At 57.1% G+C, this 13,216-nt stretch overlaps 1 protein-coding gene across 7 annotated transcripts in view; it reads right to left on the reverse strand.

The window, feature by feature from the left end:
• KCNT1 (potassium sodium-activated channel subfamily T member 1) overlaps positions 1 to 12,918 on the reverse strand; it is a 79,768-nt gene extending 66,850 nt beyond the window's left edge. For 4 of the 7 annotated variants that reach the window (XM_039730758.1, XM_039730756.1, XM_039730759.1 and 1 more), the window contains exons 1-2: positions 12,751 to 12,916; positions 27 to 206 (exon numbers count right to left, since the gene is read on the reverse strand). In XM_039730758.1, the coding sequence (XP_039586692.1) occupies positions 27 to 206; positions 12,751 to 12,872 (302 nt within the window). In that variant the 5' untranslated portion in view covers positions 12,873 to 12,916. Of the gene's footprint in view, positions 1 to 26; positions 207 to 322; positions 683 to 10,203; positions 10,329 to 12,750 lie in introns of those variants that run through there. The other 3 variants (XM_039730757.1, XM_039730761.1, XM_039730760.1) reach the window with 3 other exon arrangements.
• Positions 12,919 to 13,216: the final 298 nt, after the last annotated feature.

A 13,216-nucleotide genomic window follows, 5' to 3' on the forward strand; every position in this document is an offset into this window, starting at 1 on the left:
CGCCGTCCCCGCGGCGCGCCCCGAACCTGTCGTCGCTCTGGAAGGACTGGTCCCCCAGCAGCAGATCGCGGAAGCGGTACCGGGGCGGCAGCGGCAGCACCTCGGACTCCAGCTCCGTCATCTTCAGGGAGGCGATGTCCAGAATGACCCCGCTCTTGCGGCTCCCGCCGCCGTCCCCGCCGCCGCAGCCGCCGGGCGACGAGAGCCTGCGGGAGAGAAGGGACAGCGGCAATGGGGGGGACAGGGGGGGCCCTGCCCTGCCCTGCCCTGCCCTGCCCGCCCCGGCGCCTCCTCCGGGGCCGCCCCCCGCACCCCCGGTTACATTGCGGGGCAGGCGGCCGTGCCCCCCCTGCAGAGCGCTCCCCCCGGGGGCATGGGTGGGCTGGGGGCTCCGGGGGCTCAGCAGAGGGCCCGGCGGGGCGGGCAGCGGCCCCCGGAGCGCCCCGCACGGCTCCGGGCACAGGACATCTGCCGCTCACGGCAGGCGGGCGACGGAGAGCAAGAGGAGCCAATGGAAGAGCCCGAGCGGCGGGAGGAAATAAAACTGCTCGCAAGAAAACCGAGAGCCGCCAGGCAAAGCCGGATCCACCCCCAGCCTCCCCCCGCCAGGAAAAGTAGGGATGGGAGGCGGGCAAGGCGATGGCTCCACAAGCGCGCTGGAAGCAGAGGCACAACCTCCTCTCCGGACTGCTGGCACTTAAATCATGCGAGCAGCCCCGGGATTAAATGAGGAACCGCGGAGGCTGATGACTCAGTCGCCTGTCCAGCTGCCAAGTGTGGTGGCCAGGAGGATCCATCAGCCAGCCCTTGGCGTGCCCGCCGGGGGTGGGCAGTGCCCGGGGAGACCCGCGGTGGTGGCACACGGACACTGCCTGCGGCCACGCCACACAGAGGGGAGATGAAAGCCAGCCAGCCCTCGGGACGTGGTTCCAGAGGGCTGGGGGCTTTCTCTGCTCTCTTTTCTCAAAGATGCCCGTCAGCTCGAGCTGCCCACCACAGCGGATTTGGGTTGAAGTGAGACCCCACAAAGCAGCAAAGCCATTCACCGCAGAGACCCCAAAGGCAGCACCCCACTCCTGATCCTTTCTGCTTGGGCTGCATCAGTGAAGTTCACCCATGCCATGACAGGAGCAGCAATTCCACAGGCTCTTTGTGGGAAGGGGGGAGGACAGGGCTTGGAAGAGGAGACGTGGTGCCTCTGAGCTGATTTTCGTCCCTCACATGTGACTCTGGAGTGTGAGGCAGCAAAGAGCTGAAAGGCTCCAATTCCTGTCTGATGTTCTTCCAAGAGCCTCCTCCAAAGCCTCTCCAACCCATTCCCAGCATCTTCCCACAGCTTTGCCTCCAGTACACCCTGCACGAGCTCAAGGCAGGCAAAAAGCCTCCAGCAGCTGGATGCTGAACCAGCACTGAGCACAGACCCAGGGATCCTGCAGGGGTGGGAGCTGAGGCTCCTCAGATCCTCTTCACCAACCCAGCCCCTGCAAATCTGCTCCCAGCTGAGCAGATCCCAAAGCCCTGCTCAGCTGCTGCTCCCGAGCCTCCAGAAGAGCAGTGGGCATGCAGGATTTCTGCTGAGCACAGCCCCAGACACAGCCCAGCCCGCCCTCACTGCTTCAGAGGGCTCTCACTGCTTCAGAGGGTTCTCACTGCTGTGATCTCCCACTTAATTCTGCCCCCCCAGAGCTCCTCAGCTCCTTTCAGCTGCCACAGAGCAGCCAAGGCTCTGCACTGACCAATGCATCCGTGCAGGGCCTTGGGCACTGGGGAGGTTTTTCTGTGCTGCTCATTGATCCAAAGCTTGTCTTTGAGATAAATCAAGCCAAGCTCCTGTCAACTCAAGCACTCCCTCCGGATGCACTGATATAAACACTGGAGTTTGCTGACCACCTCGAGCTCGTGTTGCAAAGGAGGATCTAACAAAAGCACAAAAGAAAAAAGCCACAATTAAGTCTTTCCTCTTGCAGCTTAACTGTGATAAATGAGGCCAAAAGCAGGCTGTTTCTAGGCCATCAGGACAGCATTCTGAAACGCAAATTTCAGCGTGAGAAATTGTAATTTTTAAAAATTATCCACCCTCTCATTCTAGCCGTGGTTTAGAGCAGGGAGCCTGGCTCCAGATGGGGGTGATTAGAATTGTGTTTGCAGGAGCCTGTCACACCCAGTGCTCCCCAGTGATTATCCAGCGCCTGCTCACAGGAGCACCTTGCTTCCCTTCCCAGAGGAGAGGAAGCTGCAGAGCCGTGGACACACTGCCTGCCATGTGGAAAGGGCATCTTTACCCCCAGTGGCACCCTGGCTGGCACTCCACAGCTCCTGGGCAGGCAGGGCCATCCTTATCCTGCCCCCCTGGCAGCTGTGGGTGCCCACAGCTATTCCCAGCCATCCTCCTGGATATCAAACATGCATCCTTTGGGGTTTGGGTGCTGTTTGGGTTTTTTACTTCCGTATGATTCTTTCCCAACTCATTAATCCATTTCTCCCGGCCTCAGATCATGTGGCAGATCATGAAACAAGGCAAATATTCACCGCTGTCCTCTACCAGCATTTAGAAACTGTAGTAAAATCCAATTATATCAGTAGCTCTGGAAACACAATTTCTGCTATTTGCATCTGAGCTTCTCCTCCCATTGGCAGCAGCAGCTACACTTTGAATGTGTTTTCTCTTATTCTTGCATACAAAATCATTCAGGATTTTTTAATTTTGGCACATTTGTTTATTCTGGGTGAAGCTTCACTACAAGAAATACTTCATTTGCTTGTTTGTCACAATGTCTTTATCAACTGCACAGTGACTTTGAGATGCTGCACATCAATGTCTCAGACAAAAGTGCTCCTGCACAGCACACAAATCTCCTGACACTGGCACAGAGGATTTACAACCTCTCCTCCCAAACACAGGGATCCTGAGCTATGGAAATGCCACAGCAACCTGGCTTCTTCTTCAAAGCTGTAGTGGTATAAAATAAAAAATTCATGAACAAGCTCATTTATTGCACAGTCTTCAAATACTACCGAAAAAAAAATAAATAATCCTGGAGTGGTTTATAGCTAAATACAGATCTGCAGCTTTATTTTTATCATCCCTTTCCTTCCTTCCTCCAGAAGCCTGTACCCTAAAACAGCGTGCTGCCATCAGCATATGGAAACCTCCACACTCTTCCACTCCGGGCTACAGCAGCGTCTCTCTCCCAGCTTGGCCAGCTCCTCGCTGCCACAGGGAGGGGACACGGCCCTGCTGAGCCTCCCGGGAGCACTGGAGCTGGGCTGAGCCCGGTGTGAGCCAGGCCAGACCCCTCTGCTGCTGCTAAAGCCAGAAGACCCATCAGGGCACACAGCCTGGAGCCAGGCTCCTTCCATCCCTCCCCTCCTTCCATCCCTCCCCTCCTTCCATCCCTCCCCTCCTTCCATCCCTCCATCCCTCCCTTCCTTCCATCCCTCCTCTCCTCCATCCCTCCCTGTGCCTGGGCTCGCCCTTGCTGGCTCCCCCTGGCACACCCGGGGCCTCACTGGGCTGGAAATGCCAGCACAAGCCCCCAGAGAGCCCAGGTTTGTGGCTCTGCAGCGCCACGTGCTCCCTGGAGCTCCTCAGAGCTCCCCAGCTCCAAGAGGCAGCTCTGCCTCGCAGGAAAATCCACAGGCAGGGAGATTCTGGGAATGGATATTAGGATTTCTGTTGTTGTTTCTAACTGTGTCTGTCAAGGAAGAGGAAGGACACAACAGAGTTCCTCCTCTGCTTCCTTGCACGCCACAAAAACCACAGAGCACCTTCCTGCTTCCCACCACAAACCACCGGGGTCACCACAGACCCCACACTCCTGCTGGGGGTGGACTGCCCAGAGCTGCCAGGCACCTGCAGCAGCCCCAGAGCTCTCAGGGACACCTCTGCCCTGCCAGCACCAGAAGTTACTTAAATCCTAAGTAAGGAGGGGATGGAAGGAAATCTTCTCCTTCCGAGGGCTGTGCAAACAGAACAGGTGAACCTACATTTGGGGCAAGTTCTTGCATAACCTGCAGTCTAAACCTCTCCTCTCCCACTCCAAGCTGCCAAAGGAGCCAGAGGCACCAGGCCCTGCTGGCAGCCATCTGCTCCAACTCCATCCATCCTTCCCCAGGAGGATGGCCAGGGAGTCTGGATGTGCCGCCAGGAGAGCGGGAACCTCGTGTCCAGCACCAACATCCCCTCCCCAGGCAAGGCCACTCCACGTTCTGGGACCCAGCAGTGCCAGGCAGCTGCTGCTCTGCCTCCTGTCACCTCTAAGGGCATGGAAAGGACAATCCCTGGCTGAACAGCAGAGCAGAATCACACCCAGGGTCTGACCTTTCCCTTGCTGCTGGCACCGACACAACCTGCTGGCAGAGCCCAGGCTGTGGGCAGCAAACGGGCACTGGCTGGGCAGGAGCCTCCAGCTGCTCTTTGCTGGCCCAGCCCCGCACAGGATGAGAGGATCTGGAGTGCACTCAAGGGCTGGGACACTTCCCAGAGGGTCCCTGGGCCAGGCTGCTCCAGGACAGCCTTGTCCTGTGCCCCCTGAGCCAGCCTGGCTGCAGGGTCTGTCCTGCACCCTGCTCCATCCTCAGCGAGCCCACCAGGCTCCCTGAGCCTCCCCAGGGAGCCAAGCCACGCAGGAAATGCTGCCCTTTCTTTTCCTGTAGTTATTTAAATCCATACAATCATCTCGTGTTTGTTTCTCCTCCCACAGCTCTTCTGGTTACCAGGTTACAGTTGTTCTCCCCTCTCTTTTTGGTTTGGGGGTTTTTCCCCCTCTGAGTGACATCCCTGTGGGGTCTCCTGATGGCTGGGATGCTTGGGGACACAGGTTTGGTCCCCAGAGCCAGGCTGGAAGGCAGCACACCCCCCTCATGCAGCTGTTGGCACGGAGGGGTGGCAGAGCTGGCACAGCGCAGCTGTGGAGGAGAGGGCAGTGCCCAGGCAGGGGGGAAGGCAGCAGCTCTGCACACCCGTGTGGGTGAGCACACGAGCAGGACAGCCCTCCCACCCTGCCCAGCCCTGCAGGGACACCCCCGTGGCACACAGGGGTGCTGCTTCCAGAGCTGCTTTCCCTGCCAACACCTCCCCTCCCTGTGAGCAGCAGCCACCTCACTGCTGGCTCTGTCTTGCCTCGTTGAGGAAGAGCCCCAGGCTCTCATCCCCTGTCCCCTGTCCCTCCCCAGAGGTCTCAGTGGCCCGTGGTCACTGCTCAGTGCTCATTGGCACCCCTGTGATGGGTGTGGGTTTGAGATCTCTCCATTCAAAGAGTCTGAAGAGCTCTGAGGATGTGAACAGGCCCATCCCAACACCCCGGTCACCATTCCCACATAGCCTGAGCAGCTCTGGCTCAAGCCCAGGTTTGGGTACAAACCTGCAGAGCACACCCTCCCACATCCCCACACCCACTCACAGTGTATGAGGCGCTCAGATTAAATTCCTGCATCCCCGTTCCCATCTCCACAGACAGCTGGACTGTCCACGTCAGGAGCTGCTCAGAACTTCTCCAGAGCTGCTGAGCCCTGTGACAAATCCATCCATCGCTTCCAGCAAGCACAGGCAATTTAACACCACAGGCCTCACAGAGAAATTAGCATTTTGTGTGTTTCACGTGGAAAATGAACAGGAAGAGTGAGTCAGTGCAAAGCTCCACAAGCCTTTCCCCCGCTGGCAAATGCTATTTTCTAGAAGATGGAAGTAGAAATTGTACCTTGCAGGTCCAGAGCCACTTTTCTCATTAGACAGCCCTGCATTAGCAATGGAGCCCCACACGTCCCCATCCCTTCTGGCCAGGGTTTGGTGTGACAAAACAGCCCCACAGAGAAACCTCTTCCCTCTTCCTTGGTCCCCCAGCAGCACAGGAGTGGCAGAGGCAGCTCAGCACGCCCAGCCCCAGTGAAATTCCCCAGTGCTGGCCCTGCCAGGGGGCAGAGATCCAGTGGGAGTGAGCCACGGGCATCCCCCTTGTCCAGAGCATCCCACCTGGGAGGGCTGGCACTGCTGGGGGTGCCCAGCAGGCACAAAGGCAACCAAGCCATGCTGATGTCCCTGGAGACTGCAAAGCCCAAATAACCCTGGGAAAAAGGAGGGAGGGAAAGCTCATCCTGGGCAGGTGAGGGAGCAGCTCCCACTCCTCGACCAGGGGCCTCCTCATCTCTTTAATAAAAAATCAGCCTGGAAGAATGTAAGGTCTTGTGGAACCAGCCTGGGCTGTGGCAGGTTCCCTGCCCACGGCAGGGGTTGGAACTGCAGGATCTTTAAGGTTCCCTCAGCCCAAATCCTTCCGTGGTTCTGTGACTTGCAACCAGCCCATTCTATTGTGTAAATGTGCAAATAAAATGCAATCAGCTATGAGCACTTGCAACACAACATCCCGAGCGTGCCTGCCGGGACACAGCTGCTGCCCATCCTGACTTCCTTGGGCAAAGAGCTCCCAGGGCTCATTCCCAACATCTCAGCCAGGAACAGCCTCGGGAGAAGGGGCAAGAACCCAAAGCACTCAGCCTGCAGAGCCAAGGTCAGCAGCCCTGCCAGGAAATCCCTGACTCAGCCCTCTCCAGGGCTATTTGTGGACTGCATCAGGCCCCACTGTGCAGGTTTCCCGGAGTGTCCAGCCCTTCCCAGCAAGGACATCACCCCTTCTCCTGCCTGGCTTTGTAGGGTGGCCTAGGAGCATGCACAAATTCTTCTAAAATTCAATCAACCCAAGGTAGGAATGTGCTCCCTGTTGATGGAGTGACAAACCTGTCTTTGTCCCCTTAAAAAGGAAACAAGCCCAGAAGTTTCTCTCCTCAATTAGGTGAAAAAGGCATCTCAAAGCACCCGGGGGGCTTCACCTCAAACTTAAGGATAGCCAATTGGACAGGAGCCAAAAAGTCGGGGGCTTCACCTCAAACTTAAGGATAACCAATTGGACAGGAGCCAAAAAGTCCTGGGCAATTTACTAGAAAAAGGAGAGAACAAAGAAATTAATGGCTTTTGGCAGGTGTTTTAGCAGGGGCAAAGGACCTCTTGAACCTGGATCGGTTTTTCTCCGTAAGGAGTTTGTTATTTTGCCTTTTATTAAAACCTTTTTGTTTCCAACACTGCAACAGAAGCCACCCTGCTGATTTCATGCCTCCAAAGGCAGCTGAGCTATCTTGGGGGTGAAATAGCCCTGCAAGAGCTTATGAGACCTGGCCCAGGAGGCTCCTGAGCACCCCAGTGCTCAAGAAATGAAGGAGCCAGGACTCACTGCTGGAGAATCCATCCCTGCCAGTCCCACTGGGGATTCTGGAGGCTGTGCACACCGGATTCCTCAGGAAAACCACCCAGCCTTTCACAACAGGTGCTGCAGGGATAGCACCAGCCTCGTGATTCACACCAACCAACACACCTAAACAGATTATTCAACAAAAAGAGAGCAATTCCCTTGCCACGGCCTCCAGAGCTGTTCCTGGAGCGCCAATGGCCAACCCTCCACCCCTGCCTGTGTCTGTGACATCCCTGGGGACACAATCCTGCCAGGATCTCGCTCCCCCTCTCCCCAAGCCCTCACATCCTCAGCCACGTTTGTCAGTGCCCAGCAGCTTCGAGGCTCATGTGAAAATAAAAAGCCTGCAAGATGGGGAAAGTGCTAATTGTTGCTAATAAACTGCTGGGAAAACCCTCCCCTCTGCCCAGCCCCAAGCAGCAAGGGCTGGAGCACGGAGAAAAAAAACTTCTTTGTGCTCCAGACTCCTGCAGAACAGTCCCTGCCATGGAAGCAGAAAATAAGAGAGGGATGTGGGAGGAGGAAGAGTCTCCTCACACGGCTCAAAAACACAAAGTCTTGCAGAAATAAACCCCCAGAGGCAGGTTTGTCACCACACCTGCGGGGCCAGGATGTGCTGGGATGAAGGGAGATGTCTCCTGGGTTGGAAGGCAGGAGACAAACAGAAGGGGAGCACTGAAGCCAACCTCAGGGGGGTCCCACAAGGCTCTCCACGACTGCACGGCTTCAGAGGGGATGGGGATGCCTGCAAATCATCCAGTGCAGTCACACCAAAACCAGACTGCAAACAGATCTTGTGGCACTGACCGACCTCGTGGTAAAATGTCAGACAAAAATTAGCATCAATAAATTCCAGCTGATCCAGAGGGAGAGGGGGCAATCATCTCCCTGCAGAGGCACGAAGAGGTGTGCAAATCAGCACTCGGGAGAGAGCCACAGTCACAGAAGGCATGCCACAAACCAACAGCTCTCAGAGGTGGTCAAAACCCCAAGTTTTAGGGAAGGATTTTGATTCCAGACAAGCCCACCAGGGAGTCACACACTCTTCTGGCTCCCCTCCTAGAGATGAGACAGCTCAGAGGGGCACCAGAGGTAACTGTGGGTTACAAAGTGTTCTGTGCAAGGCCAAATAGCCCAGGAGGAGTCTCCAGCCTGGATAGAGACGTGATGAAAAGCAGATAAAACCAGAGAGGACAACCAGGGAGCAAGAACAGCACAGGAGCTGCAGGAGCTGAGGGAAATCACAGGCTCAAAGGAGCAGCAGCGTGCTCTGCCACAGAGCAGCTGCATCACAGAGCCCCGTGCCCTCCTGGAAGCAGAAAGTGCCAATGGCTTCAGGAGGGAGGGGTGAATGCCCAGGGAAGCACCCACGGCCACTGGCACAACCTCCAGCCCTGGGAAGGGGCTGCTCCTCCTGACACAGATCCCACAATGGTTTGGTTTGGAAGGACCCCAAATCCCATGTCACTCCCATGGCAGGGACACCTCCCACTGTCCCAGGCTGCTCCCAGCCCCGTCCAGCCTGGCCTTGGGCACTGCCAGGGATCCAGGGGCAGCCCCAGCAGCTCTGGCACCCTGTGCTCCCCACCCTCTCAGGCAAGAATTCCTTCCCAAGCTCCACCCAAACCTTCCCTCCTGCAGGTTTTGTCCCTGCCAGAGGACACCAGGCCAGAGGCACCTGTGCTCAGAGCTCTCCTGGCTCCTGGCCTGGCGTTATTCATGAGAAGGATGAATGAGATGTTCCCCACTCCAGCCCAGCCTGGCAGGGACGCAAGAGAAACGCTCACAGGCTCCAAAACAAATTGCGTGCAGCCCTCGGGAAGCAGGCCTGGGGTCAGGGAGAGGTCTGCAGGAGGACTGGGAGGATCCAAATGGATGCTGTAAATATTTTTGCAGAGCAGAAAGAGCCCAGAGCACAGGCAGTGACCTACTTTGCTGTTCTCCAGTGAAGGGTGACACGGCCATGCCAGAGCCCAAGGGCAGCTCCTGAGGAGGAATTCAGCACACTGGGATCCTTTTATGAACACAGGAATGGGGAAGGGTCCCAAAACCTCTTCCCACTGAGCCAGGAGTGCTGGTGGGGGCTCCCCTGAAGCAGTCCAGAGCCTCACACTTCCCCTTCCTAACCATCTGAGGAAAACAAGAGCAGAGTTCTGTCTTATCTCTGCTACATAAACACCCTGAAAATACAGGATGTTTGGCCCTGTGGTTTTATGGCTCCTCACTGCAATTTCTCCTGGAACAGCAAGGCCCGGATGCCCATGGGCAGCCAAAGCAAGGCTGACTTTCTGGAAGCTGACAAATGTCCAAGCTAGAAATCACTCCTGGAGGAACTGATCACTAATTAGCTACAGAGTGGGGGTCAGTGGAAGCTCTGCCAAAGAAGCATCTTCTCATCCATTTGCAGAAAATTGAAAACTTAAGAGACAACAGCAGGCTGTCAGCTGCAGGGACCATTCTTGTGCTAAACTGATGAAGTTCCTTGGATTCATGGAGAGATGAGCAGGAGAAGCCGTGGGAGAGCCATCCTGGACCTGGATGAGTGCTCACACTTAGCAAGAATCCCATCTAATCAGTGGGTTTTTCCTTTTTTCCTGTCCTTGGATTCAGACAGAGGCTTTGACCAGAGTGGGAGAAGGTGCCTATGGACATTTTTAACCTGGCTGCCACTGCTCCAAACCTTGCTGTGAATTTTAGGGCCAAAAGCCCTGTCCCAGATAGTGGAAGTGAGCACAGCCCCTGCCAAACCCAGGCCCCTGGAGCTGACATCCCACAGCAGTGTGGCAGGCTGCTGCTGCCCTGCCCCAAGCTCAGCCTCTCTCCCACCTGCACTGGAGCAGCAGGGACCCACCTCCCCTCCACATCCCGCTCCCAAACCCCTGCCACAGCACCCAGACCCTGCTCCCACGGCCCACAAACAGCAGCAGCCACACAAAAGAGCAGAGATGAACAAGCCACGTACGTCTAAGGCGAAGCCATGGCTCCCCAGGCAGCTGCTGCAGCTCGCCCCGTCCTCCTCCAGCCTCTCCTCCTCAGAGCAGCCATGGGAGCGGGAGGCAGGGCACGGCAAACCCGAGCCTCCTCCCGCCCGTCCCTGGCCCCCTGCCTCGGGCAGGATATTTTAGTGTGAGTGCTTCCATCTGGCTGCCCATCCATCAGCCGTGCCCTTACATGGGCAGGCGGAGGAAGCGCGGCCGGAGGGAATCCTGACTTCCCCAAGTGACGGGCTGGATCCTTGTGCAAACATTTACCCAGATTTCCCACGAGGTGGGACAGCGAAATCTAGGCTCTTTGTACCCTCTGGGTGCCAGAAATGTGTATTTATTCTCCAAACAAACTCTAGAGTGCTTTCACAATTAACTCTTTGCTTTCTGCCTGTGGGGGACTTTCAGGACCATTGTCCCCCTGTGAAGAGGGCCAGGAGGAAGCTCACAGGCATTTCCACACTCTTCTCCATACTCAGGAAACCCAGCAGACAGAAATTCTCTTTAACAGCTTTTAAGCCAGCTCTAGATTTGCTAAGTGAAGGGATAATTGAGTTTCCCACTTATTTCAGGGGGGTCAGCCCAGCCGAGGTCCCTGGAGCACTCAGCAGAAGGCTCCGTGAATGTGCTCTGCATCTTTGCTGCTCTAGCCTGGCTCTCACACCCCTCACGCTCATCTCTGGTGACAGCTCTGCTCGGCTGCCATCACACCTACAGCTCCACACCTGCGAGCACGGAGAGCAGACAAGGAGATGGACTGCTGAGCCCTGGTCTGCCCGGGGCTGTGCACAGCGCCTGGAGAGGAGGGAAAACCATGGGAGGGGAGGGAGAAACTCTTGTGGCAGGCAGAGGCCGAGAGGTGGTTAAATAGGTGATCATTGGTGACAGGATTTGTGCCCCCAGCCCAAGGTGCAGAGGAGGAAAGCAAAGAGATCAGCCAGGGCCCCCTGGGATGCTCTGATGTGCTCATCGCCTGCTCCTGCCCTTCCTCTTCAGCCTGTCTGCAGCAATCCTCCTCTGCCTCTTCAGCTGATCAGCTCTGAAACAGTGCATTAGACACTGGTGTGCTCCGAGCTGGAGCTGGGAAACTGCCCGAGCCCTGAGGGCTCCAGGCAGCTTGTTTAACATCTCCAGAAGGGCAGCAAAGGGCTGAGCACAAGGGCAGGCAAGGCAAGCCTCGGGAAGCAATGGCATTTCAACCTCTCCGCAGCCCGAGGGGGTTAGAAACACATCGAGCTGCAGAGCAATAATTAGGAAACAAAGTTCCTCTACCAGATTGAAAGAGACAGGCAGGAGGTTCCTTGGGCAAGGGTTTTGTAGTGCATTAGGTGGAGATAAATCACCCCTAGCAGGGCTGTGGTGTCAGCAATGAGTAACTCCTCATCTTCCCGTAATGCTGGAGCTGGAAATCCCCAGGAGCTGCTGTCTCCAGCCCGATCCCTGATCTTCACAGACAGAACAACCCCCTCGAGGGTGTCATTTCTGCAGACACATCAAGCACAGCTGCAAAAGGAGGCAGTTTGGGGGCTGGAAAAGCACTGTGCTCTGCAGCCACCCTGCTGTGCCCAAAATAACCAAACTGTCACCAGACTGGGGGTCCTGAGGCACCACGGAGCCTTGGACATCATGTCACTGATGCAGAGAAGGTAATAATGAGGGTCTTAACCCTACAAAAACCAGTATCCAAGGATTTTATTAATTACCCACCTCAGCGGCAATGTACTGAGAGCTAAAGAACAGACTGTTTCTTCTTTTTTCATTTAGGTTTTTAGGAATAAAAGATCATTTCCCTAAATCTTGGCAAGCAGATGAAGACGTAAAAAATCCCAGCTGGGCAGCCCAGGGCACAAACCCAGCTAAGGCCCTTATCTGCCAAGCATGAGTTGATACACACGAGTCATCTGCACACTTCAGCTGGCACTGGGTGAGCCTGACAGCCAGAAGAGCCACGCCAGCAAATTTAACCAGAACAGTGATAACACACAGCATTTTCCAGGGAAAACTGGGATACTTCAGCAAGGACCACTTGTGAGAAACAGGTGCTGCTGCCTGGCACAAGGGGACGGTGGCACCGAGTCCCCCTGACCTCAAGCAGCTCTTCCCCTGCCTCACACTGGACATTGTAACTTCGGCATAAAATCAGCCCAGAAAAGGAGCAGGGGCCGGGCAGCACCTGGAACTCAGCGTTTTCCTGGGTGTGTTTCAGCCCCTTGGCTTTGGGGCGGCTCCGGGGCTCGGCCGAGCACAGCCTCGGTCAGAGGGGTCAGCACGGACCCTCTTCCCATGAAGGGTGGGACCGCTCGGGGGTCTCCAAGCGCCCCTTCCCCGTCTCCAGGCAGCTCCCGGCTGCCCCATTCCCGAGGTGCGGCATCCTCAGGGACCCGAGCGCCGCTGAAACTTTCCTCAGCCCCGGGGCACGGGGAGCGCGGCGGCGATGGGGAACGGGGGTCCTGCCCACCACCCCGCCCGCCCGAGAGGGGAAGGGGCTCCTCCTGGGGGACCCCCCAGCCCCGCAGCCCCGCTACCTGTGGGCGCTGCCATCGTCGTAGACGAAGGAGCGGTTGGTGTAGCACTCGGAGCAGACCGGCCGCCCGTCCGCCGCCTTGTAGATCCCCGGCAGGCTCCGCTGCTCGCCCGAGAACGGCATCGGCGCGGCGGCGCGGGGGCCCGGAGCGGCGAGGCGGGGCACAGCATGGGCGCCCCGCGCTGCCGGGGGCGCGGGCCGGGGGCTGGGATGCGCGGGATGGATGGGCGGGATGGATGGATGGATGGGCGGGATGGATGGACCGGGATGGATGGGCGGGATCCGCCCAACGCGCTCGCCTCCCCACCCCCGGAGCTGCCCCCACCGGCCTCGCCCCGGCCCCGCGACCCCCGGGCTGGGCAGCCCCGGGATCCCCCCGGTCCGCGGGGCTTCGCCTCTAACCTCTGTCAGCGCGACTTTTGGGTGGCTTGCTTTATTTTCATTTTTTCTCTCCTTTTTCCTCTCCT

This window comes from Passer montanus, unplaced genomic scaffold, assembly GCF_014805655.1.
Source record: "Passer montanus isolate IOZ18808 unplaced genomic scaffold, ASM1480565v1 scaffold73, whole genome shotgun sequence".
NCBI lineage: Eukaryota > Metazoa > Chordata > Aves > Passeriformes > Passeridae > Passer > Passer montanus.